The 27742-nt window shown below is 42.5% G+C and overlaps 2 protein-coding genes across 5 annotated transcripts; one reads left to right on the top strand and one right to left on the bottom strand.

Moving 5' to 3' along the window:
• Positions 1–1335: 1335 nt before the first annotated feature.
• Positions 1336–23724, bottom strand: LOC113595237 (uncharacterized). Of its 4 annotated transcripts, XR_008293398.1 has the most exons (6): positions 23287–23724; positions 22056–22142; positions 9177–9326; positions 2991–3010; positions 2503–2570; positions 1336–1765 (listed from the first exon to the last, which is right to left on the bottom strand). XR_008293398.1 is itself a non-coding variant. In XM_027044458.2 (4 exons), exons 1-4 carry the CDS (start codon positions 9703–9705, stop codon positions 1699–1701), a joined length of 684 nt encoding a protein of 227 aa, XP_026900259.1. In that variant the 5' UTR covers positions 9706–11002; the 3' UTR covers positions 1336–1698. The 4 variants fall into 4 exon arrangements, 2 of the variants coding, with proteins under 2 accessions (XP_026900259.1, XP_053065838.1); XR_008293399.1 differs by lacking the exons at positions 9177–9326; positions 22056–22142; XM_027044458.2 differs by lacking the exons at positions 22056–22142; positions 23287–23724 and having other exon boundaries at positions 9177–11002.
• Positions 22972–26706, top strand: LOC106965995 (uncharacterized). The gene is made up of 2 exons (XM_027044473.2): positions 22972–23498; positions 26540–26706. Exons 1-2 carry the CDS (start codon positions 23252–23254, stop codon positions 26704–26706), a joined length of 414 nt encoding a protein of 137 aa, XP_026900274.1. The 5' UTR covers positions 22972–23251.
• The last annotated feature ends 1036 nt before the right edge of the window (positions 26707–27742 follow it).

Raw genomic sequence — 27742 nt, 5'->3', positions numbered from 1 at the left:
TAACACAGCTTATACTTTCAAAACAGGTCTAAGAACCAAGTGTTTGGCCTTAACCCCACCTAACAGGGTACTTGCTGAAGACAGAGCAAGGTGATCACACCTGATCAGGGATGGTGGGGGTGAGGAACCATATTTGGAGGGTGATCAGACATTAAGGATGGTGGGGGAGGTGGGTTTCTGGTTAAACTGACTTAGCAGGGCTCTTGCTAAAATTGGACAATGCAGAGATGACTATAGAAATCCAAAATTCAGGCCTGGTTGAGGAGAGTTAAGGGAAGCCTGAGTGGATTTGGTCAATGGAAGAATCTTTGTAATAGGTTCCATGATGTGTCCCTACCTTGTGATCTTCAAATCTTCAGTAGAATATATTAAATTCATAAAGTGCCTGGTGAAAATGAGTTTATCCTAAAAGTTGATGGAAAGTTTCATTTTGTATCCAGCTGTTATGTGAAGCAGAGGCAGCCCTGGGGATCCAGGCATGAAAGCAGGAAGGACATAAGGACACACACAGAAATTGGACAGAGGGTTCTGGGCTTCCAGATACTGTTGTTTATGGAGCCCAGCAGAGCTGAGCTGCTCTCCAGGGACAGGGGGCTGCAGGGGACATTTAGGACACACACACATACAGCTATAGTTCCTTTGTAAATAAAGCTGGCACTGTCTGGAAAACATATTTGGGAGTGAAGAGACAGAGAGAAATCTGTCCCTCCCACTCACCCTCCCAAGTCCTCTCTAAAAAGATAACCCCGCCTTCTTCCTTGGAAATGCTCAGGCCAATGGCCTGATTGAGAAGCAGAAGAAAAGCAGCATAGCGCAATGTAAAAAGTCAGGGCAAGGAAAACTGTTGATCACTCCCTTTGGGAATCTTTAGGTCAAACATGACTTCATTTCTTTATTCCTAACAGCTGCCTTTGCTGGAGCTGCCATGCCATGCTAGCTGCTTTGCATGAGTTGTCACATATAATCCCCACAGCCAAACTCTATTACAGTGATTCCCAAACTTTACTGCATGCCAGAATCACCTGGGGAGCTTTACAAACTCATACTTCATGCCAATTAAATCAGAATGTCTGGGGATGAGAATCAGTATTTTTTAAGACCCCTAGATGATTCATTGTGCAGCCAAATATGGGAACCATTGGTCTATTATTATCCTTCTTTATAGAAGGAGAAACTAAGACTCACTGTGGCTAAGGGCCCACAGCTGGTAGAAGATCCAGAGCTAAGCTTTCTAAACCCACACAGTAGCCACCAAGTGGAACTTCTTCAGAGCTTCTACAGGGTAGCATGAGAGATTCTTGGGATAGACAAGACTTCTGAGTTCATCTTCCATTTTGCCTGTGACATTGCATTAGGGTTCTCCAGAGAAACAGAATCAATAGGATAATTATTTATTTATTTATTTATTTATTTATTTATTTATTATAAAGAATCAGCTCACATGGTTATGGAGGCTGAAATGTCCCAAAATATTTAGTCAGCAAGCAGGAGGCCTGAGAACCAGGAGGGCAAATGGTGTGAGATACGGTCCAAGTCTGAGTCTGAAGGTAAGAGAAGACACATGTGCCACCTCAGTCAAGTAGAGAGAGAGAATTCTCTTATCTGCACCTTTGTTCTATTCATACCTCCAACAGACTGGATGAGACCCACCCACATAGAGGAGGGAAATCTGTTTTAAGCAGTCTACGAGTCCAACTATTAATCTGCTCCAGAAACACCTTCACAGACACACCCAGGATGATGTTTAACCAAATATCTGGGGACCCTGTGGCCCAGACAAGTTGAAACATAAAGTTAACCATAGGAAGACATATCTTTATCCAGCCTTGGCTTACACACACTTCTATTGGAGACATTGCTGCCTCTAGGGAAGCCCATTCCATCACTGGAAAACCCTATCAGAAATCCTATTCTTATATTCAGTGGAAATTTTCTCCCCACTAATCTCTGCTCATCAGTCCTATTTATTGAATTTTCTTCAAATTACACAAATGTTTATAATTTCCAGAATCTCCGGCACCAGAGACATGTGTTCCAGAAAATGATGCCTCACCTTAATCCTACAAAGAGCCATCACACTTTACAAGGCATGGCCAAATTGGAGTTATTGCTAGTAGGTCGTGACATTCCTAATGAAGATCCTACAGAGTGAACACTTAATTTTTGGCTGTGCAGCATCTATTTGCCCCATTTTAACAGTGCCCTGATTTCCTATATGGAAATGATCTCTCCTCCATTATGAGGAGTCTTGGTGAAAGAGTAAATCAAGGGTCCTACCCTCCACTGAGGGAGGCCAGATCTTTCCCCCTCTCTCCTGGCATAGCTAGGGGGTAGACATGTGGCTTATGCATGGCTTGGCCAACAGGTCCAGAAGTCCTACCAACAAATTACCTTTCATTTAGTTCATCTATATTTGGTTTATGTTGCTTGCAGACAAGAAAACTAAAGTAAGGACCTAGTTCTGGGGTAGAGGGTAAGACAGTTTGGAAGTAGGATATATACCTGTGAAGTAAGAGGGTTTGAAGGCAGATTGTAACAGTCTCCAGGATATGCCAAGGTCCACACTGGGCCTGAAGAAATAGGTAGGAACCATTAGCTTCTAGATGTAAAATCCCATCTCCCAAATATTTACAAATCATATATCTGCCTGAAAGACTGAAATCCAGAATATAGAAAGAATACCTGCTACTTAATAAAACAATACAAATTTTTAAATGGCAAAAGATTTGAATATAAATTTCACCAGAGAAAGTGTACAATAACTAATAAGCACCTGACAAACTACTCAATATCATTAGTCATTAGAAAAATGCAAATTGGAACTATAGTGAGATAGCACATCACACCCACTAGAATGTCTACAATCAAAAAGACAGAAGGTAACAAGTGTTGGGGAGAATGTGGAGAAAATAGAATCCTCATGTAATGTTGGTGCAGCCACTTTGGAAAATAGTTTGGCAGTTTCTTAAAAAGTTAAATATAAAACTTACCATACAGCTCAGAAATTCTCCTTCTAAGTATTTACATAAAAGAAATGAAAACATATGGTTACACAAAGACCTGTATCTAAATGTACTTAGAAGCTTTATTCATAACAACCAAAAATGAAAGCAATCCATGTAAATAACTTGTGAAATACTACAACATGGATGAAACTCAAAAACATTAAGTTAAGTGAAAGAAGCCACAGACAAAAGACCACATACTGTGTTATTCAATTTATATTAAATGCCCAGAAAAAGCAGATCTATAGATAAATAGTAGATTAATGGTTGCCTAGGGCTGAGACAGGGATTGATTGCAAATGAACACAAGAAATATTTTTGGTTTAATGGAAATGTTCTAATAGTAGATTTTACAACTCTAAATGTGCTAAAAATCTTTGAATTGTACACTTAAAATGGGTTACTTTTATGGTATATAAATTATACATCAATAGCTGTTTTTTAAATCCCATCTTCCATTTCTGAGAAGGCATTAGAGGAATAGCTGCTTTCTAACCCCTGTATCAGCAGATATTAAATGAAATGTTTCTGGTGTGAAGGACCTGTAAATTCCTAAAACAACAGAACTAGAAATGCTCTTACTGGAAGTATTAGAATTCTCATTGTTACAAATGACAAAAATACAACTCAAAATGGTGTAGTCAAAAAAAAAAAAAAACAGTACCAATCGTCTCATATAACTGAAAAGTTCAGGGGCATGTTGTTTTCAGGCAGAGCTGCATCCAGGGGCTCAGTACTTTCTCCATCTCATTATCTCTTTTTCTCTGAATTTAGCTTTCCTCCTATATCAGCTTTTGTATTCCTTTCAAGGGATGGCTCTAGAAAGTTCTCCCAATATAATAATCCCGAAGGAAAAGGAGCTCCCCTTTGCCAATAGTTTCCACAAATATCCAAGGTTGACTTTTACTGACCCAACAAATCACATTTTTATCACTTACTCAATTATCCTAGGAGACATATTCACCCCAACTACATGAACTGAGGGTGAGGAAAATGTAGTTCCCAAAATAAAAGTCAAAGTGTGATTATCAGAAGAGGACTGGATGTTTGGCACAGAAAAAAAAGAGATGTTCAGTATAAAAATCATCCAGTTAGACCTAAGGCCAATAAAAACAGAACTGCAAAAGGCAGCAGAGAGGCACAAAGTGTGAGGATCACATGCTTCCCAGTATCCAAGAGACAAAAGCCTGCTTCAGCCTCCAGTGGGCAACGTGGGTCAGCACCATGAAGAGCAGGCTGTCCTACTTAACCTTCTCCCTTCTTGGTGCCCTGGCCTGGGCCGCACAGAGCTCGTTGCCAAAACAAAGCTAAATCTCATTCCAGATCCCTTTCTGCTATCTTTTGCAGATTCCTATTCACTCTTCATTTTGTTTCTCAACCATCCTCTGTTGTAAAATGAGTGTCCCCTGATGATTCTCAAAAATAAAGCACTAGGAGGCATGTTGCCAGTTTTCAGGCAAAGTACACTGGACTAGAATTGGTAGTGGCCATGAAATCTGAAAGGAAGGTTGGCCCCAGCCCAGAAGGAGCCCAGAGACCCAGAAAGCAAGAATGGAAGTCGGACATTCACTTCCTTTGGGATTGAAATCAGCCAAGGGACCCACTTTAAGCCCCAACACAGGGAGAGAGGAGTGGGAATGTGGTTCTACTCAGTATTACCACTTCCTCACGACCCACTGACTCAATCCACTAAAATATGACATCCTATCTGGTACTCCACCAAAGAAGTCTCACCAAGATTACCAAAGACCCCCCTCTTGCTGAACCAATGAATCTGTGGTTTTCACATTACCTTTCACAGCAGCAGCATTTGACCTTTTGCCCCCTCCCATACACTTAGAGGACCCTCTTCACAGACTCCCATGACACCTTGCTCCCCAGACTTCCTTCTCTCAACTTGATGTCTCATGCTCAGTATGCTGGTAAACCTACTGTTCTCTAGTGGACCATTAAATGATGGAATTCCTCAAGACTCAATCCTAAAATCTTTCTTAAAACACAAATTTAGGGGCATCTGGGTGGCTCAATTGATTAAGTGTCCGACTCTTGATTTCGGCTTAGGTTGTGATCTCACAGTTTGTGGGTTTGAGCCCCATGTTAGGCTCTGTGCTGACAGTGCAGAGCCTACTTGGGATTCTCTCTCTCTCAAAATAAATAAGTAAAATTAAAAAAAAAACAAATTTATTAAGACATAAAATCCATGAAACAAAATTTTACATTTTTTAGTATATGATTCAATAGCATTAATTACATTCACATTGTTTTACCACCATCACCACAATCTATTTCCAAAGCCTTTTCATCACTCCAAACAGGAACTCTGTAACCATTAAACACCTCCCCATTTCCTCCTCCCTCCAGCCTCTGGTAACTTCTCTCTTTTCTGTCTCTATAAAATTGCCTATTTCACCTCAGATAAGTGGAATTATACAAAATTTGTCCTTTTGTGTCTGCCTTATTTCACTTAGCATAATGTTTTCAAGGTTCATTCATGTTGTAACATGTATTGGAACATCTTTCCTTTTTATAACTGAAAAATATCCATTGTATATGTATGCTACATTTGGTTTATCCACTCAATCTCTTGATGGATACTTGAGTTGTTTTCACCTTTCAGCTATTGTAAATAGTGCTGCAATGAACTTTGGCATACAAATATCTGTTGGAGTCCCTACTTTCAATTCCTTTGAGCATACAGCTTATCTTTTTTTTAAATTTTTTAACGTTTATTTATTTTTGAGAGACAGAGAGATAGAGCATGAGTATGGGAGGGACAGAGAGAGAGGGAGACACAGAATCCAAAGCAGGCTGGAGCCTGTTTCTGAGCTGGTTCTGAGCTGTCAGCACAGAGCCCAATGCGTGGCTCCAACCCATGAACCACAAGATCATGAGCTGAGCCAGAGTCAAACCCTTAACCGACTGAGCCACCCAGGTGCCCCAAGCGTATAGTTTATCTAAGAGCGGAATTGTGTCATACACTAAGTTTATGTTTAGCTTTTTGAGGAACTGCCATACTGTTTTCCACAGGGGCTGCACCATTTTATATTCCCACTAGCAATGCACAGAGTTCCAACTTCTCCACATCCTCACCAACACCTATGTTCCATGTTTTTCATTATAGCTATACCAATAGGTATGAAGTAGAATCTCATTGTGGTTTTGATCTGCATTTCCATAATGACTAATGATGTTGAACACCTTTTCGTGTGCTTATTGTCCATTTGTATTTCTTCTTTAGAGAAATGTCTATTGAAGTCCTTTGCCCTTTTTTGAAACTCAGTTGTTCTTTTTTGTTGTTGTTGAATTGTAGGAGTTCTTTATATCTTCTGGATATTTAACCTTTATCAAATATATGGTTACCAAAAATTTTCTCCCATCTTGTAGGTTGTCTTTTTACTTTGATAATGCCTTTTGATACACAAGTTTTAATTTTGATGAATTCCATTTTATCTATTTTTTCTTCTGTTGCTCATGTTCTTGATATCATATATAAGAATCCATTGCCACGTCTAAGGTCATAAAGATCCTAAAACCTTGTTTTCTCTAATTTTCTTCTCTTGCCCCAAGAAATCTCATTCATGCCTCTATATGTACAAATGGCACCAAAATGTCTATCTCCACCCTAGTCGTCTCCTCTGTTGATTGCTTAGACCTGGGCTCAGTTGCTTACTTATCTCCCTACTTGGCAATCTCAATGGCACCTCAAAATTCAGCATGTCCAAGATCAAACTCATGATCTCCCCACTCAGAAAGTTGATTGTCTTTCAGTGTACAGTATCTCATTAAACAGCACCTACATCCTCCATTCAAGGATATAAGCCAAAGTTGAGGAGTCATTCTTTTCATCTCCCTTTTCCTAAACCCCAGTATCCAATCCACCTCCTAATCTCCACTATCACTGTCACCTTCCTGGTCCAAGCTGCTGCCATTTCTCACCTGGACTATACCAATAGCCTTCTAACTAGTCTCCCTACATCCACTCCACACCCACCCCAAATCTATTCTTCACAATACAACCATATCATCTTTATAATGTGCAAGTGTGATATTATTACCTCTGCCTAAAATTCTTCAAAAAAAATTTTTTTATGATGCTTTTCAGATACAAACTCAAGTCATTTTGTATTTCTCTCCCCTGGTCCTCCTCCACCAACCTGTCCCTCACACATCAGGCCAATGCACAGACTATACTATCCTCTGTGCCTAGAGTATGGTATCAGTCAGAGTTCTGGTGGAAACAAGTTCAAAAGGGGTAAACTGTCTATGTCAGTTCAGGCTGCTATAACAGAGCCAGAGACTGGGTGTCCTAGAGGTAAGATAAATGCATTTCTCACAGTTCTAGAGGCTGGAAAGTCCAGGATCAAGGCACTGGCAGATTCTGTGTCCAGTCAGGCCCTGTCTCCTTGTTCATAGACTGCTGTCTTTTCTCTATTATCTTATTTGGCAAGAAGGGTGAGGGATCATTTCTCTGGGGTCTCTTTTACAAAAAATGCACAAACTGCATTTTTGAGGGCTCTGCCATCATAACCTAATCACCCCAAAGGCTCCTTCTCCAGGTACCATCACATTGAGGATTAGGTCTCAACATATGAATTTTGGTGGGAAACAAACATTCAGTCTATAGCAGTAACTTCATAGAGTTTAATGGTGGGGTTTTTGAAAAGTTGCAGGCAGGACTAGGGGAAATACCACACAGAGACTAGCAACAGTGAGAATCACAGCCAGGCCTAAAGTAGAAAGAGTAGCTCCTGGGAACCAGTGAGCTTGAGGTTACAGGCAAAGGGCCTCTCAACAAAAGCAAGATGTCCAGAAAGCAGATGCCAAGTTGAGATTAAGCATGCAAAGATTTTATTAGGGAAAATTTTTATGAGAGAAAATGGGTAGGGAACCCAGAAAGGCTGGGAGAGCCATCAGACATGATATAAATCTGACCCCAAATGAAGAATAGAGGGAAAGACGGATGGGTAGGAGCATCTTAAACTGTGCAGACTAAAGGAGTTCTGTAAACATTATCAGGGAGCCCTCAAGACAAAATCAGCCAGCAGAGAAGTCCTGTATCTCCCAGGAATGCTTTAGTACCCCACTGCACAGCCACAGACTGGGAGCAGCCCATGCAAAACATGGTCTTGGTGCAATGAGGGAGTGGGTTTCACAGCATAGAAATTAGAGCCCGCAGTTAATTATGCATTCTGCAAAGATCTGTCTTGTGGTTGCCACAGAAGCCACAAGTAGAGGAATGCCATCCCAGGCAGGGAGGGAGCCAGAGAAATAAACACCATGACCTCACTCTGCTTCTTCCCACTCATCTCTTCCTCTGGCCCAAACCTGCTGGAAGCAAGAGCCTGGTGAGGCAATCCCTGGAGGTCATCCACCTGAGCACAGAGCAGGATGGACAAAGATAGAAAGTGGATCCTGAGGGGCAATTACCTTACCTAATCATCTCCTACAAATCTCTCTGACTCCAGGTTATATAACACTTCTTCAGGAATTCTTGCCTGGACCCTTGGGCAGGACAAGTTCCACTGTTGATCCAATCTTTTCCTTAATTGCACTTCCTATAACTATAATTTCATATGTGTCCCTGTATGTGTCATATAATCTGATATATGTCCCTGTTTATTCTCTCACCGTAAACTGCAAAGGTGCAGGGGCCACTTCTGATATTTCTCACCATTGTATTCTAAACTTTTCCTACTGTGTCTGGCACAAAGTAGATGCCCAATAAATAGTGTTTGAGTGAAATAATAAACAAATAAGATTCAGAGCCAAAAGTTCCCCAAAACCTCCAAACATGCTCACCATTTATCCACATGTGGAGAAACTGAGATCTGGAAAAGGAAAGTGGTTGCCCAAGATCACCTAGACCAGTGCTTCTCCCACTACATAGGCAGAAGTACCATGGTTCATTTTTATTTCCAATCTGTTGCAGACTGATACTTTTGTAATACACACAAAAAAATGAATTTCTATAAAAATGAAATAACAATGCAAAAACCTATAAAGTACAAACCCATTTTTTTATTATTAGACTTAACAGAAATAAAATTGCTATGTCAAATTTATAATGTTTCTGAAGGTTAACTTAAGTTCTATGCTTATCTCTTCTCGGACCAGTAACATCTGACAGACACTGACAGAAACCATCAATGTGGGACCCTGGGTAACCCTTACCCCAGGCTGCATCCCTGGGCAGTAGTTGACCTCCCGGGCCTTCCACATAGGTGCAGGAGGGACCTTCAGCAAGCCGGTTCTTCTCAGTCCTGGTCTCCCTGGAACTGAGTTTGAAGGAACCCAGCAGTCCCAGATGCAGTGCTCCAGGAGCTGTGAGGCACAGAAATGCAATTACAGAGCTGCCATCTGTGTACTGCTGCCTGCCTCTTTCATGCAAATTGCAACCCTCTTTCCCAGATGCAAGTGAGCAAAGGGTCCTCTTCTTGGTCCTGCAGAGACTCTTCTCCAGTCTCCCTTGCCATAGAAATACTGATCTGTTCCCGAGAAAGCAGATGCAGTGATCCCAAACTGGGGTACGAGAGCCTGAGGTGGCCCGACTATACAGACCAAAGTGCTCCTTTCCAATGGGGAGGCCCAGGTCTAGAGAGGGGAAAGCTGCCCACATTTCATGGGAGAGATAGGAGCCAGTGGCCCACTCTTGCTTCTCTCTTCTCAGTGGTCCCATTAGCATCCCTGCTGCAACTGCCATGTACCTTCACCTCCAGAGGTTCCCATACTTTCTTTCTGGCTCTCTTCCAATCTGTTCTCACAATGAAGCCAAAAGCATGGCCCCATCTTCCCAAACCCTTTTAAAGTCTTCTCATTGCTCTTAAAATCAGGTACAATTGCCTCACCATAGCCAGCAAAGCTTGCAAACTTAGATTGATCCACTAAACCCACTAACAAAACCCCACTTAGATGTCTCAAATGGACTTCAAGCTCATTATATCATGTTGAACTTGAGCACCTTTATAGGCCTGACCTCTCCAGAGTTCCTCATCTTACCAAGATCACCACCTTTCACGTAGCTACAGAATCCAGAATCAAGGAGTTACTTCTGATACATCCTTTTCCCTCACCCTCTGTAGCCAAATCAGTGCCAAATGGCTTTTCCTTCTATGTATATTTCAAGCCCATCCACCTCTCTCCATCCCTGCCCCACCAGTCTAGTCTCTGTACTGTCACCTATAGCTAATGACTGTGTTAACCTCCTATTCAAAACCACACATCCACTTGGGCTCTGCTCTATCCTTTCTCCTTGTGGCAGCCAAACTACAGGTCTAGTCATATTCCCTCTGCTCTAAGCCTTTCAGAGTTAGGTCTCACAAGCAGGTTCAGCATCCTCACCATGGCCAGCCAGACCCTGTGCATGCTACTTCCTGCCTCCTCCAGCCTATTTCCACTCACTTTTTTCAGGTGCTCAAACATCACACTCTCCCCCATCTCAGAGCCACTGTGCATGCTATTCCCTCTGCCTGATGTGCTACTTTCCCTGTCCTCTCCCTTCAGTTCCAGTAAATGCCTGCTCCATCTGTAGGTCTGGACTAGAATAAAACTTTGACAAGGTAAAATTCCTAGCATATGCATTCCTAACAAAGACAGATGGCCTTACTCTTGATTTCACTGCAGATAAGGAGCCACCTGCCCACACACTTCCCTCCCCGCCACCTCTCAGACATCCCCCATGCAGAAGCAAAACTCCTCAGTGCAAATACCCACCTCCAGGGGGCTTCTGGCAGGCCATGGCTCTGACCCTTGGCATAGCAGATGAGGGCAGAGCCTACGCCCATGTATCAGCCTAGGAAGGTGACACAGGGATTGTGCTCCCAGCTGGCACACACTGCAGACCCAAGCTCTGAGAACAGGAGTTTAAAATCCCCACATCTCACTGTTGAGACACTACCTCAGAGATGATATCATCCACCTACCTCATCATGGTCAGATAGTATTTGGAGCCCAGCAGGAAGCACAGGCTCATCCAAGGTCATTTTGTCAATGGCAGAGCCCAAATAGGAAGCAAATCTCTCTGCTCCCACTTCAGTGATCTTCTCATATCAACAAGGAAGCACAACAATGAGAAGATATACCATCAAGAGGCTTCACAAGAAGTACATACAACAAAGGAGATGAAGCAGAAAAACATGGGACTGGCTCTTGAACTCACTTGAGACAGCCCCGTAGACTATGAGAAATAGCTGGATGAGACTTTGTGGTGGATAAAAGGGGGAGGGTGACTACAGAAGGTGCTGCCCCATGCTGGTAGGGACAAGAAATGGTGAAAAACTAATAGTTATTACCATTCGTAGGTCCTCTCCCAGTCTACAGTTGAGTAAGGCCTAGGAAAACCCAGTTTCCATTTTAATAACAGCAACTTGTATGCAGGACTCTCATAAAGAGAATATGCAGGACTCTGAGACAAAATTGGAAATGTCTTTTAAGATACTTTTGGCTATTTCAGGTTTGGCAAGGAACGCTCAACTACAAATGCCTGAAACAAAAAAGGACATTTATTCACCCATTTTCTGAAAAATCTGGAAGAAGTTCAAGAGTTGGTTCAGTGGCTCAACTAGGTCAGGACCTTAATGGTCCAGGCTCTCTTCATCTTTTCATCCTGCTGTCCTCACCAAGATGATGATGTTCCCCCTCATGGTTGCAAAGACAGCCAAAATATCTTCAAAGCATCACATCACCACACAGAGAATTTCTCCTCCCTTACACCTCTATTATCTTGGATTGGATTAAGTTCTTTCCTAGGAGCATCCATTCTCCCCAGGAAACTTCCCTTAGGAAGTCATTGCCCAGATCAGGTCACATACCCATGTTGCAAAGGATATCTAGAAAGCAGTCTCTGGATGTTTCCATCTATAATAGTGGAAGTGAGCTCCGGTGAGTAAAAAAGAATGGGGAGTGGGCTCTTTGGATAATCAACTGACAAGTTCTGCACCACTGGACTAAAGCAAGAACAATCTCACTGCTACGTCATGCCTGGATTCAGAAATTTGCTAGAAAGAACTGATTATCCCCTGACAAGGACTTTCCCAAAGATCGGTGAGTTGAAGACAGCCTTGACCTTGTGGGTTGACTCACCCCATGAGCAACCAGACATCTGTCCAAGATTTTCATCCTCCTCTAGCCCTCCTGCTGCTCATGGGGCTGTTTATGTCAAGTTCGTTAAAAGCAGTCTGTCCAAGACTGCGCAAAAAGATGACTAAGCCTCCTTATGTAAAAGGACCAACCAGTCATCAGTTTTTCCTTAACACGCACATAGAAAAAAATCCTCACCTTCACCTTAAAGCATAGCATCAAGGAGGCAAAATGACCACAGTGAACTGGATATGATGACATATCAGTTCCAGGTCCACATCCACTAGGGATTGATTCTGTAACTTCAAGCAGATTCCTCCACCTCTCTAAGCCTCCTTTCCTTCACTTAGAAAATGAATTTCATAATCCATTCCCTTATTTTACTGAGATTATACAAATTCATGTATATGTAAAAGCTTTGTGAAGCAAAAAGTATTGATCAGTCATTCAACAAATATTAAGTACCTATTATGTGCCAGGTACAACACAGTGATGAATGTCCTTGTTCTGATGGAGCTCTCATTTTAGGTGGGGAAAACCACAATTAAACAACTGAACCAATAAAGAATGTACATCTGGGAAGATACTTGCAAATTATATACCCAATAAATGGTTAATATCCAAAATTACAAAGAAATTATACAACTCAACACCCAGAAAACAAGTAATCCATTTAAAAATGGGCAGAAGACATGAAGAGACACTTTTCCAAAGAAGACACCCACATGGCCAACAGACACATGAAAAGATGTTCAACATAATTCATCATTTGCATTCAAAGAAATGCAAATCAAAACTACAATGAGATGTCACCTCACACCTGTCAGAATGGCTAAAATAAAAAAAAAAAGAAACAATGTTGGGATGTGGAAAAAAAAGAACCCTCTTGCACCGTTAGTGGGAATGCAAACTGGTGCAGCCACTGTGGAAAACAGGATGGAGGTTCCTCAAAAAATTTAAAATAGAACTACCCTATGATCCATTAATCACACTAGTGGGTATTTACCCAAAGAATACAAAAACACCAATTCAAAGGGGTATACACACCCTGATGTTTATAGCAGCATTATCTACACTAGCCAAATTATCAAATGAGCCCAAGCATCCATCAACAGGTGAATAAAGAAGATGTGAGATGTATAGATGTATATATAATTTGTATATATAATTTCCCATATATATATATGTGTATATATATATATACACATATATATATATATATAATTTCCCATATATATATGGGAAATTATTTAGCCATAAAAAAGAATAAAATCTTGCCATTTGCAACAACATGGATGGAGCTAGAGAGTATAATGTTAAGTGAAATAAGTCAGTCAGAGACAGGCAAATACCATATGATTTCACTCATGTGGAATTTAAGAAACAAACTAGCAAAGGGGAAAAAAAGAGAGAAATCAAGAAAGAGATCCTTAATTATAGAGAACAAACTGCTGGTTACCAGGAGCAGGTTGGGGAGGTGGGTGAGTGAAAGAGATGATGAGGATTAAGGAAGGCACTTGTCATGATGAGCACCAAGTGATGTATGAAATTATTGAATCACTATATTGTATACCTGAAACTAATATAACACTGTATAACTATATTGGAATTAAAATTTTCAAATACCCTACTAAAAATCAAAAAAAAAGAGAAAAGAATGTATATCCAGGTAGTTATAAAGACTATAAAAAATAAATTCTGTGATGTTAGAAAGTGACTAGGTGACAGAGAAAGAGTTGGGCCTTCAACATTTGACTTAAGACCTAAAAGATTTGAAGAACCAACCATGAACTGATGGGGCAGGGCAGGGCAGTACTCCAGGGAGCAGGACAGCAGTTGTGCAAGTTGAGCAGGAGAGCAGTGAGCATAAGTCATAGAAAGAGGAGGTCAGAGGTAGGCAGGCCCAGGGTCATGCACGTTCTTTAAGGCCTAGCTTTCAAACTTTGGGTCACAATCAGTGGAATCATGAAGGGCTTTTCAGCTTTATAGTTTTCTGTGCTTTCTTTTACTTATAATAAGCATATTTAACTTTTATAGTCATAAAAATAAGTTTAAACACTGGAAACTGATGCCCACAGAAACCTAGAGGAGCTGGGAAGGCATGAAGAAAAAGGAATTGTTCAGGAAAAGCCCTCTGCCTTTCCTCCAGCCTGGCCCGCTTAAGGCTCTGCAGGCACCATCAGCCCCTCCCCACTCCCCTGCCCTTGCTTCTTGCTCATCTCCCTCCCTCTCTCCCTTCCACATCTCCTTCTCTCCCTTCCCTTACTTTTCCTTTCTCTCTTCCCTTCTTTCTTCTGATCTTCCTTCCTTGTTTCCTTCCTTCCTTTCTTCCTTCCCTCCCTCCCTTCTTTCCTTTATCCATCAGTAGGATTGTCTTTTCCATCAAATGGAAAGCTGAAAGTCCTTCCTTTACAGATAAGAATTCATGAACCCTACCAACTTTAGCCAGTGGCTAGATGAAGGCATCCAATTCAGTTCCATCTGTGTTTACTAAGTATGGCCCTAATGTGTGTCTTCTATCCACCTCCCAAAATAAGAAGTTATCTTTCATATTCCCAGAACCCTCATTTCCTGGTGAGAGAAGGAAAGGAATTGGCTAGAAACTAGTGTTCAGGGAACAAGGCAGAGGTTGGACTGACAGCCCCTTTCTTCCTGACTCTAAATCTAATTATGGATCTCAAACTCACAGGCCTAAGTCCCTGGCAAATATCATCAGTCAGCAAAGGCCTGCATAAGTGGTGAGGACTGTGGAAATTCTCACTCAGTTTAGTGAGAATATTTATTAATTCATATCCCTTCTTCTGATAAGAGTCAAAGCAGAAAATGTATGGAAGATGGAAAGAAGTAGATCTTGATAGTGTGTTGGAACACCTGGATCCATCCCTGCCTAGACCTAAAATCCCCATGGATATATATGGATATTTCACTTATGCAAATACACAAATTCCTGTTCTGCTTTAGCTGTGTCAGGGTGGGTTTCTGCCTCCTGGAAGTGAGAGGGCCTAGGCTGATACCTACAGATGCAGTGCTCTGTCCTTCACAATACACTTTCACCTCCATTAATATATCTGAGCACTAGAATGCCCCTGTGATAGGGACACTATTACCACCCTCATTTTATGGACAAACTAAACAGCCTGAGGCGCAGCCTGGTCCAGTGACTGGTATAACTCCCAGCCCAGTGCTCCAAGTCCTTGTACCTCTCTGATAATAAATTCTCTACCAATGCCATGCTAGCCAAGAAGTGACTTACCCCCAAATCCAATTCTTTCACCAAGTTTGCCTAGGGAAGTATGTGAATTGGGTCTATTTTCTAAAACAGATCACTTTGCCCTGATATGTGGCACATTGGATAAATGGGTAATTATGTACCCGCATAATGAATAATATTAATGGGGAAAACTAGAGGAATGTTTTTTTAAAGCAGAGACCACTCTTTATTTACTTTTAATATAATGGGTTCCTGGCAACAAATTTGTAGAAATTGGGACAGCTGACACAGCACCACATACAAATGAGAAAGGCTTCCAGAAAAATGACAGATGGAAATGGTAGAATCCTTAGAGCCATATTCATTTGTCACAAGAACAAATAGGACAGTTTCTCAGAGTGTATTATACAGACCATTAATCTCTTGGGATATTAGGGCAAGGTGGGAAGGGTTTTGATATCAAAAAACAATGAGACAGCTGCATTCACAACCTCTTTTGAAAGGATTTACTGACAAATCCTGAAGTAAGAAAAATATTTCACATAGCGTTTTCCAAACTTATTTTACCAGGAACATCTATGAATAAAACTATCTGGCTACAAACAATAGAAATAAACAATGGCTAACTTGAGGGGAAAAAAAAAGGGAATTTATTGGAAGACTATAGGATAGCTTGTAGAATTACAAGGTCTTTGGTTTTTTCTTAATAATTTGTCTCAGCAAGCTTTCCATGTCAGTACACTATGACACATATATTCACCTCATTCTTTCAGATTGCTCCATGGTATTTCATTGTATGGATTAGTATCAGTATCTATTGCTACAAAACAAACCACCCCAAAACCTAGTAGTTTAAAAAGACCAGCTGCACAATTCTTCTGGCTTGATCCAGTTTTATTTCTGATGAGTTTTCTCATGCATCTGTGGTTAGCAGGCAGATCTTTTACAGGCTGGATGGTCTAGGATGGCCTCATCCCTATTCTGGAGGGAGGCAGCCAGTGTGCCTGGGTTCTCCACATGGCCTCTCACCCACCAGAAGGCTGGCTCAGGTTCATTCACACAGCAGTGTCAGGGTCCCAAGTGCAGCAAGAGAACAGGCTCCAATATACAAGCACCTATCAAGCCTCTGAGTGCGTCATGTGTACAGTTCCATTAGCCAAGAGAAGTTACATTGCTAAACTAGATTCAAAGAATGGAGAAATAGATTCCCTCTTTTGTCAGGGCTATTGGCAACATTTAAGGGCATAGATGTATTATTTATTCACTTCTTTTTTTTAAATTTTTTTATGTTTATTTATTTTTGAGAGAGAGAGAGAGAATACGAGCAGGGGAGGAGCAGAGAGAGAGGGAGACAAAGCAGGCTCCAGGCTCCAGGCTCCAAACTGTCAGCACAAAGCCCAACACGGGGGTCAAACTCACAAACGGTGAGATCATGACTTGAGCCAAAGTCGGATACTTAACTGGCTGAGCCACCAGGCACCCCTATTTATTCATTTCTATATCGATGGACATTTAGGTCTCTTCCAACACTTGATCATTACAAGAAGTGTTGCAACAGACATCTTTTTGCATACATCTTTATACATGTGTGATTATTTTTGATAGATTCTAGAAGTGAAATTCCTGGGTTAAAAAGTACAAGAATTTTACCCTTTGACACTAATTTATACTGCCACCCATAAGTGAGTGCCCATTTTCGTGCATATTTGTCAATCACAGCTATTATCAACCATTTTAAATGATTCCAATCATCATGGGCTATAAAAGCTGTCTTGTTCTCATTTGCATTTAATTTGATTGCTAGTGATGGTGACATCATTTTGTATGTTTATAAGTCATGTGTAGGTCTCCTTTAAATAACTTACTCATATTCTTTGGACATTTGTGTTTGTTTCTTATTGATTTGTAAAAGTGCTCTATATATTCTAGATATTAATTCTTTGAAAAATATTTTTATGACTGTGATTAGCATCTGTCATTTTATAGAAGTTTTGAACTATACAGTTTTGACTAAGGTCAGATTTGTCCATTTGTTTCTTTATAGCTTCTGGATAGGTCTTCCCCATCTCAAGATGATTTTTTTTTAAGTATTTTAAAGTTTTGTTCATTTTTACATTTAGTTTCTTAATTCATCTGGAATATTTTTCTCCCTTGTATAAGATTCAGGATTTCACATTATTTTTCCTAAATTTCAGCCCTTTGTTTAAAACAAATGTGTTGTATGATCTTTTTTCACTAAGAAATGTCATCTTGATCATAAACTACATTCCATATATACATGCTTCTGAATTCTGCATTTTTGCATTATATTTTTTTATTCTTGAACCATCTTTTCTTTTTTCTTAAAGTTTATTTATTTATTTGGGGGGGGGGGGTAGGAGCAGAGAGAGAAAGGGAGAGAGAGAATCCCAAGCAGGCTCCGCACTGTCAGCACAGAGCCCTACAGGGGGCTCAAACCCTCGAACTGTGAAATCATGACCTGAGCCAAAATCAGGTCAGTCGCTTAACTGACTGAGGCACCAAGGTGCCCCATGATTCCTGAACCATCTTAATCACTATAGGGTTATAATATTTTAATATGCACTAGGACAATTTTCTTCTATCTTTTTTTAAAAATGTCTTGGCTATTTTTGTGCATTTTTCTTCCCATGTAAACTTTGCTCAACTAACTTGTTGGGACTTAGTTGGGATTGAAATAAATTTATAGATTAATTGAAGAATATATATTTACACTGTTGGGTCTTAAAAAGGAGGAAACATTTGTCTCTACCTTTATTTGGTGGTTTTTCTAGGTCTTTCAATAAAGTTAACATTTTTCTTCACACTATTGCACAATTACTTGTTAGGTTTATTCATAAGTATTTGTGGCTTGTGTTGCCATGGCAAATGGGATTTTTTTTTGCAACAAAATTCTAAATGGTTATTGCTAGTGTATAACAGAGCTATTGATTTCCATTCATATAGTTGAATCTATCCACTCTACTGAGCTCATATTACTATTAATAGATTTTTAAATGAATCACTTGGATTTTCTGGGTCTACAAAAAGAATTTTGTGTTTTATCCTGTAATAAAATTTAAATAACAAACAGTAATAATGCAGGAGAGGGGAGTATAAATTTCAGTTGCCACTGGGGTAGGGATGGTTTTTGATCCATAAATGGCTTGATAATCTTTTTGAGCAAGAAGTATTGGCAGAAACCTAGAAAGTGGAAAAAGATAGCTAGTCTGATAATCATGAGAAAAGGGAAAATATATTTTGCTCTCAGAAAAGGGAGTATAGAGAGGGGAGCCAGGGAAATAGTGTGATGTTGGGACACTGTGGGAGCGAAGAAGTCCAAAAACATCCTGGTGGAGGTAGCTGACAGACATTTTCAGAACAGGAAGGCCTAATGTTCCATTTGAAGCTGCTAAGATTATATTTATGAGACATAAACTCCTCCTGGATCTCCTCCCCAAATCTTGAGGGATGGGGCATTGGGGAAATCAAGACAGGAGTTGAGTTTCATTCTGAGTTGATATGACTCATAAGAGAGATGGCACAGATGTGAGACAACCTCATCAAGAAAAAGGTGAGTTCCAAGCCAGATATGAGTGACCCTTGGAACAAAAGCCTTCTGTGGATTTGCAGGAACATTGGGGAAGTTTTAGATTCCTCCAGGTGTGCTAGGATTCAAGAAATTTTATCTCTAACTCAAGAGGCCTACAGACCTCAGCTAACATCTTGGCTATAAGAGCTACCATTTATGTCATTCTTGCTGTGTGCCATGCAATATGTGCCCATTGTCCAATAATCTTTATAACAATGCTACCAGTTACCATTATTGCCATTTGACAGCTGATCAAATGAGACTTAGGGGTTCTAAACTTTGCTTGGGGTCTTCTAACAAGTAAGTGGTAGAGCCATGATTTAAACTCAAGTCTGGTTACTAAAGCCATGATTTCACTCCACTCCCAAGAAAGCACATGTAAGTAGGAACTGGTTTGAAGGCTGAGATGGTGGACAGAGCTGTGCAGGAGCCCAGGGAATGAAGACAGCTCTGCCCCCATGTCAGGTTTCCTCCTCTGCTCTGATTCTACATGCAACAGCCCCACACAGCCTGGCAGACAAGTAAAGTCAGCTCCTTTCACATTGCAAAGCTCAGACACCAAAATAACAATAGCAATAATAAAAATCATTTTACTTCCACTTCAAAAAAGAGCAAATGATTTCCTTTTCTTTTTTGTGCCAGATTTGGTTTCTTAGTTACACCTCCTCGGGGTGTGATTCATCCTGAGACAAAACTCCGGTCCAGTTGTAAGCCTGTGGAACCAGACAAGCTGTGTGCTTCCAAATTACCATGGTGAGACAGGCATAGAATTGACTTTCCTATTCCAAAAGAGAGACATCAGAAAGAAAGGGGTGACAGATTCCAAGCAAGACCAGAGCCTAGCAAGGCAAATTCTGTTGGATCTTAATGCTTGCTATGGACTGAATGTTCATGTGTCCTCCAACCCCCATGCCAAAGTGTATATGTTAAAACACTAATTCCCAGTGTAATAGCATTTAGAAGTGGGGCATTGGGGAGGGAACTATGGTTAAATTAGGTCTTAAAGAATTAATGCCCTTATAAAGAGGAAGAGACACAATATCTTTCTACTCGAAGATATGAGAAGATGGTCATCTGCAAACCAGGAAGTATGTCCTCACCAGATCTGCCAGCAGCTTGATGTTGTTCTTTCCAGCCTCTGGAACTGTCAGAAATATTTGTTGTTGAAGCCACCCAGTCTATGGTATTTTGTTTCGGCAGGCCAAACTGATGAATCCAAGGCTCAAGAACGATTCTCTGCCTGGACACCCTGCCTTCCAGGACCAGTGGGGCAGCAGTGTCAACCCTAAGGCTCTTTGCATGAGTCCCAGCCCCTGAGGCACTGTGAAGGTATAGCCTGGCCCTCTGAAACAAATGTAGCACACATACACAACAAACAGGGATTAACTCTTTAGCATGGTCCCCTAGCTACCCAATACCTGAAGGGGAGGGAGAAGTATATGCCTGCTAGACCCCATTCTCCTGTCTTCTTACAGACAGACAACAGGAGTAGTACTACCTGCATCTTCTACATGACCTGCCATCACTTTTCCTATTTAAACTGGCCTAGATGGATTCTCAGCCCCTGGTTGGTGGGAGAGGGGCCCATCTATCTGCTCCAAGTGTCATTTCCACCAGGCCCAAAGTATCTTTTCAGCAAATGAAGAGGCAATTAGTAGACAAGAAAGGAGATAAATGCTGGCTTGTTTCTTTCTTCCTCAATCATCAGAGTTGTTTCCTGCCTCAAACATCATTGCTGCCACGAGAGGGACAGTCATCTCTCTGCTGGCCATGTCTGTCAACATCAGTCTGGAACCAGCTCTGCTCAACCATAACTCCCTGGATGTCCCCAACTGAGTATCTTCCCATTCTGGCCCATGTTCCCATGTGTAAAATGAGTGGATTCAACTAGATTAACTAGATGACTGTTTCTCAAATGCAGGCTGACAGCCAGTTGAGGATCACAAAATAAATGTAGTGGGTCAAGACTAGCATTTAAAAACTAATAATAAAACATAGAGTAGAACCAAAAATATCAGAATGCATCATACTAAGGGCAGTCACTGTTTTTGTTTTACTTTTTCCTCACCAATATGTGTGTACATGCACATGTGTACAGTATGTGTACACATTGGGTTATAATGTAAACAGTATATTCTAGGTGGGTTGTGGTTCAAAAAGCTTGAGAGTCATTGCACAAATAATCCCCAAGGGCCCATCCCTGCTCTGTGGCCCAAGAACTTGTATCCGTGACATTGGGTCACTTTTCCCACCACCAGAACAAACTGGTCTGCAAGAGGCAAATAACAGGACAGATAAAGCAGCTGCCATCTGCATAATTTATACACATCCCCTCTTTACACATACCTCTCCCCATGCCCACACACCCCAAACCACAGGGAGGAGCTTCCTGACAGATTCTGCCCCAACCCCGGGGATAAAAGTGTTAAGGTACAGTCTTCCAACCTCTTCCCCCTCTCTAAGAGGCCATTACTCCCAGTCCTAGTAGTCCTGACAGGTAGTCCACTCTGAGCCAATTCGCCACAGGGAAGGACTGTCTATGCTGGAGAAACAAAGGGGCTAAGGTGAGAGGGAGCTCTAGGAAGCCAAATTAAGACCCCACACAATCACTACCTACTGTCAACCTTGAAAATAAAAACAACCAGTTACTTTACCAGCAAAATGGGTTTATTCCGAAATGGCAGAGGAATTGCAATTTGGACATGCAAGCCAAAGCAAAATCATAGGCTAGTGCAGAGAACAAAGGAAAGGAACATTATAGGGGAAAGGGAAGTTGGGAGGGGCAGCTTTGGATAAAAGTCCATTAGAGGAAACTGAGAAGGGTGATTACAGTTTCTCATTGGCTAAGTTGTGGCAGTTTCTCATTGGCTAGTCTGCTGTTAAGCAAGGAGAAAAATCTTCCTCCTGCTTGCTGGGGTAATAAAGTAGGTTTCTTCCTGTTGGAAAATGCAAGGCATGGATCTTTCTGTTGGGATCTGCAATTGTCCTAGAGTTGATAAGGGGTGAGATCTCCCCTTCTGGCCTCCTGCCTCTATTTTATTTTTTTTAATTAATTAATTAATTAATTGAGAGAGAGACAGAGAGTGAGCAAGGGAGGGGGAGAGAGAGAGGGAGAGAGAATCCCAAGCAGGTACCACACTGTCAGCACAAAGCCTGATGTGGGGCTCACACAAACCTGAGCTGAAATCAAGATGCTTAACAGGTGTCCCTTGTCCTCCTGCCTCTATTGTAATTGAAGTTTCCTGTATTCAGTGTCACACCACTGTGAAAAAAAAATTTAAATGGCTTTTTCAATGGTAAATTAGAACAACTTTTCTACCAACCTGGCAACATGTTGTAAAATAGTATTTTATACTATTGCATTCCTTTTGTCCCAGCAATTCTGTTTCCATTAATTTCCCCTGAGGAAATTATGTAGATAAGTGAACAAAGATACACAAGCAAAATCAAACAAAACAGAAACAATTGATAGTTGTCTATCAACAAATTGGGGAAATATGCTCATCCATATAAGGGAAAAATGATATCATTAAAGACAATAATGGTTACCTGTATTCCGTATGGATGTGGGAAAATGTCCAGATTTATTATTTCATGGGAGAAAAAGCAGATTATAAATCAAAATAGCCAAACCCCATTCCACCCCCCACCCCAAATCTATGCGTTTTGGGTTTTTTGCATGTTTGTTTTGTCTGTCTAGTTCTGTGGAGGAGGGAAGAGTTGGGGGGTAAAAAGGGGGGGGGGCATGAAGCCTGGAAGGATTTAAACCCAAATGTTCAAAGTGGGTATCTCAGGGAGGAGATAACGGTAGAAACTTTGCTTCCACTTGATGCCCTTCTGTATTGCTTGTTTTATAAGTGCACATACTACTTTTACGATAAAACATAATGAAACAAAACTATTCCTGTTCGGGAAAATAGTAGTAACAACTTGCTTGGAAGACTCAACCTCCCTGCATTCGCCGAGGGGAGCTAGACCGCGGCGCAGCGCGAACCCTCCACCTCCCCCCGCTCCCCGCCCCGCAGGGTCCCCTGCCCCCACCGCCAGCGGTCCCCGACTCCTCCCACCCCAGTCCCCTGGCAACTCCCCGCTCAGCTGCTCCCCAGCCAGCCGGCTGTCCCCAACTAGGCACCCCGACTCCGGCCCCGCCCCAGGTGTTCCGGACCCAGCCCACTGGTGGTCCTTACCCTACAGGCCAGGGGCCCGGTCCCCAGCGTCCCAGCCCTGTCCTGGCTGCAGGCAGCCGTCTCTCCGCCCCACTTCCTCCCGCTGCGCCCCCTAGATCCCCACCGGCCAGGCGCCGGCTCCAGCCGCGCGCCCCCTGCCCACGGGCTCCCTTCGCCAGCCCCTGGCATCCCTGCCACCTACAGCATGGAGCCGAACGCATCGGGCAACGCGTGCGTTACCGGGCTGGGGCTCCAGTCAGGGCTACACTCCGGACGGCACGCCGGCCACTTCTCGGCGCCGGTGGCCGCGCTGCTGGCGGCGCTCAGGGCGCTGCTGGCGCTGGCCACGGTGCTGGGCAACTCACTGATCGTGGTGGTCTTTGCCGTGGACCGCAGCCTGCGCTCCAGCGACAACTTCCTCCTCAATTTGGCTGTCGCCGACCTCCTGGTGGGTGAGTGCGGTCTAGGGACCGGCGGCATACAAGTAGCCCTGCAGAGGAGAACCCTGCGCTCGAAAGTCTCCCTCGAGAGTTGGGGCGCCTTGGGGCACCCCAGGCCAGGCTGGAGCTGGCAGCCCGGCGGCCGGGCCACCGCTCCCCTGTGTCCGCAGGCGGCTTCTGCATCCCACTGTACATCCCCTACGTCCTGACCGGGAAGTGGAAGTTCGGGAAGGAGCTGTGTAAATTGTGACTAGTGATGGATTACCTGGTGAGCACCTCCTCGGCCTTCAATATTGTCCTCATCAGCTATGACAGGTTCACCTCTGTCACCAGGGCAGAAAGAAGGCCAGAGGTTCTACACAAACCCGCTGGCGTGGAGGACTGCCAGGGACACAGTCGGTTTGGAGTTGCTGGGCTAGTGGCGGAGAGAAACCACCATACGATTTCCATATATTTTCAGAACCCCAGATATTCAAAGGGAAAAGAAAAGGAGATGCTAAAACTAGGTTACAAATACTGATATCCGTTTTAAATACATTTAACAAATTAAAGAGTTAAAATGCAATATAAACTGTGCCTTTCACATGATTTATTTTTATCCGTATGAAGTGTACCCTAGGTGTTATGGTCATGAGTATGGTCAGGAAGGATGCAAACGTGAAGTCCTATTAAGGCATCTTTCTCTTTCCATCCATTGTTCTCACCCTGAGTCCACGCCTCTGCTCAACTGTCATCTCCTCAGAGACTTCCTTGGTCATCTGTGTCAAATAACAGCCCTCACCTTCTCCAGTTCTCCTTCCCTGCTATACTCATGCTTATCACGGCTGGACACTGTATTCGAGGTCTGTCTTCTTCACTAGAACCCAAGCTCTAAGGGGGCAGGGGTCTTGCTACCTGATGTTTTCCCAGTGCTTGCTTGTAACAGTGCTAGGCATAGGTACTGATTTAATGAAAGCATAACCTCATCTGGAGGCATGATCCAAAGTCCACATTCAAGGCCTGGTGTAAAGGTAATATGGGTGCCAAGTGGCTTTTTGTCCTCCCTGGTAAGTATTCATGGCTGCCTCCCCAGGAACAGTGCTGGGTGGGAAGGGAAAATACTTCAGTATTTCCAGAGCAGATAGCAAAGGGAAGGGAAGCAATCACAAGTACATTGCACTCACAGTGGTGCTTTTTAGGCTGGTCCAGGAGTCAGGAGACCTAGGGTCCACTCTTGATTTAAGACACAACACATTGTGTGCCTTTGGCACATCACAGCACCTCTGTGTACTTGTTTGCCATTAGGAAAGTGAGGGGTTAAAAGCCCTTTGGCTCTAACCTCTATGATGGCTAATTCTTTTGGTCCTCACCTCCCTGTAAGGTAGAAACTAAAGATTTTTATCCCTATTTTGCACACAGGGATGATAAGACCCAAAGAAATTAATCATCTGGGGCAAAACTGAACCTTAAATGAGACAGAAGAGGAAAAAAAAAAGCATTTTTATTGCATTTAAAGAATTTTCCTTTGGGGCTTTTATGAAAATTCCTTTTATCTTTTGTTCAAGTAATCTATGTTCACTGTAGGAAAATTAGAAGCTTTGGCAGATAGAGCCATCCATTGCTAAGTCCACTCTGTGGCACTCAGGCAATTTGCTTTTTCCAGCTGCAATTTCCAACCCATTTGGGAAGCACTTTTTTTAAAATTATTATTACATATTTAGACTTAATGGGCTTAGAGGTGGGGGGCAAGCTTGGCATTTTTAAAAAGGCCATCAGGTGATTATAAGGTATTAGAAGGTACAACCAAGAATGAGATTCATTGCCTTTCGTCAGTGCTCTAGACCAGCTCATCCCTGTCTCTCATCTCTGTTACTGTTTATTACATTTTCATTGTATTTGACCAAAATAATTTCCTAAGTACCAACATCATTTAAAGTGGCATTTTCTAAATGAGCCCAAAGTAAACATTACTTGGGCTCACTCTCCTGTAATCCATTGGCAATTAGGTTTCCTTTGCTATGAATGAAAGGCTTTGGGGTACACTGAGGGCATACAGAGTAAGATGGCCTAATTAGTAGTATTAAATGTTCTGCATTGAACCATGTAGAGGGCTGGGTCTTCTGCTTCAGTGACACACATTCCCAAAGGGTCTTCAATATGGCAGCCCAGTTGGGGGAAAATGCCCATCTCTCCAATCTTCAAAGAACCTTTCATTTTCACAGTTATCTCTCACCATCTCAGAACTTTTTCTGCACACCAAAGATGCAGGGGAGAAAAAGCCAAGAACATTTATTTCATGCTTCTGCCCTTACAGATATTTTTATGCTCAGTAAGAATGATACGTAATATTTGATGGCCTATTTTAAGTCAGATACTGTTTAAAGAACTTTATATGGATTATATCCAAGAGCTGATATACATAGGGTCATGACAACCCTGTGGTCCAGGTAAAGGTGTCCCATCTTATACATGAAGAAACTGAGGCACACAGAGGTTAACTAAGTTGCCTAGGACAAACAGCTAGCCAAGTGATAGTGGGCATTTAAATTCAAGCCACCTGACTCCAGAGCCTCTACTCTTGGTCACTGAGACCTTGTGCCACCTACAGGAACAGTAGGTGGGACTGGACTGATCAAAAATAAAAATACAGAGTGAGCACATAAAGTTAACAGCAGGATGTACTTAAAGTTGGAAGAAGAAGCACGGTGCAACACAGTGCTATTCCATTTGTGGATGTTGAGCGAATTATGTATATAATGTATACATGTTCTCAGAGGTGTTGAAAATGTATGCTTTCATACGTGGAGGAATACCACTAACATCCAAATGGGCAGACTTTGAGTTGTGTCCGCAAGAGGGAGGCTTTTCACCCATTGCACGGAGGCCCCTTGGAGGGGCAGAGTAGAGCTAGGGAAGAGTTGGCTGATAGGGAAGTAGAACCTCTCCCAGCCCCCAGACACTGGCTAGCTCAGCCACTAATATCCGACCTCACCATTGGCACCATGCTGTACCAGGCTGAGTGAGTGAAGGTGCCTCAACTTCCCCTCTTACCGGCCTCTGCTGTTTCCTTTTAGGTGACTTACAGAGCTCAGAAGGGCATGACCAGGAATATTGTTTTCGAGTTGGTGGGTGGTGGCATTCCTCGTCTATGGACCTGCCATCATCGGTTGGGCATTATGTGGCCAAAAGGAGCATCCTGCCTCGGGGGGAGTGCTATGCTGAGTTCTTCTACAACTGGTAGTTCCTGATGACGACCTCCATCATCGAATTCTTCACTCCCTTTATCAGCGTCACTTACTTCAACTTGAGCATCTACATCAACATTCAGAAGCGCACCTCCCTGAGGAGGAACAACATTGCCCAGAGCCAAGACAACTCGGAGATGAACTTCCAGGGGAGAAAAAACACATTATACTTTTTGTTAAACTAGTTGAGACGAGGAGCAGGAAGAAGAGAGACCAGGTACTCTTCCCCAGACACAAGGGTCTTTCCTTGGATGTCCCTGGGACTCAAGATTTACCACCTCTGCAGGTAGACATCCAAGCCAAAGCAGCACACTGGCAACAGAACAACTACAGGGCCAGCAAGAGTGTCTGCATTGCCCAGAGACAGCCAGACCTCGCCAGCTCACTGGCCAGCTGCCTGCAGCTCTTCCAGATTAAGCAAGTGGCCAGGTGGCTGGCCATCATCATGTGTGTTTGGCTTGTGCTGGGCACCCTACACATTGCTCATGATCATCTGAGCTGCCTGCCATGGGATATGCATCCAGCACTCCCTCCATGAGATGTCTTTCTGGCTCCTCTGGCTGAATTCGGCTATCAACCCTGTTCTGTACCCTTTATGCCACATGAGTTTCAGAAGAGTTTCATCAAACTGCTATGCCCTGGAAAAGCCAAGATCCACCCTCATATGTACATAGGACAGAAATGCCTCCTGGAGCAGATTGCCTAAACCCCTTATTCTGTCCAAAGGAAAGATGTTTACAAACACTTCCCTAGGCCACTGCCACACATTTCTCCTTAGTCTTTACCACAAGGAAATGTAAGAACCATCTTACATTATAAGAAACAAGTGAAACAATTTACTGCAAGTACTATTAAAAATGTGTCTATGGAATTGTTATCTAGGGCTTCTTACTCAAAAGTATGGTCCCTGGACCAACAGCATTATATGGGGGCATATTAGAAACATGGAATCTTTGGCCCTACCACAGACCTGCTGAATTCCAGAATCTGCATTTTAACAAGATCCCAGGTGATTTGTATGTTTAATAAAGC

The sequence above is a fragment of the Acinonyx jubatus genome, chromosome E2 (genome assembly GCF_027475565.1).
Source record: "Acinonyx jubatus isolate Ajub_Pintada_27869175 chromosome E2, VMU_Ajub_asm_v1.0, whole genome shotgun sequence".
Classification (NCBI taxonomy): domain Eukaryota; kingdom Metazoa; phylum Chordata; class Mammalia; order Carnivora; family Felidae; genus Acinonyx; species Acinonyx jubatus.
Note: the sequence above shows the minus strand (reverse complement) of the source record. Positions and strands in the feature narration are given on the sequence as shown.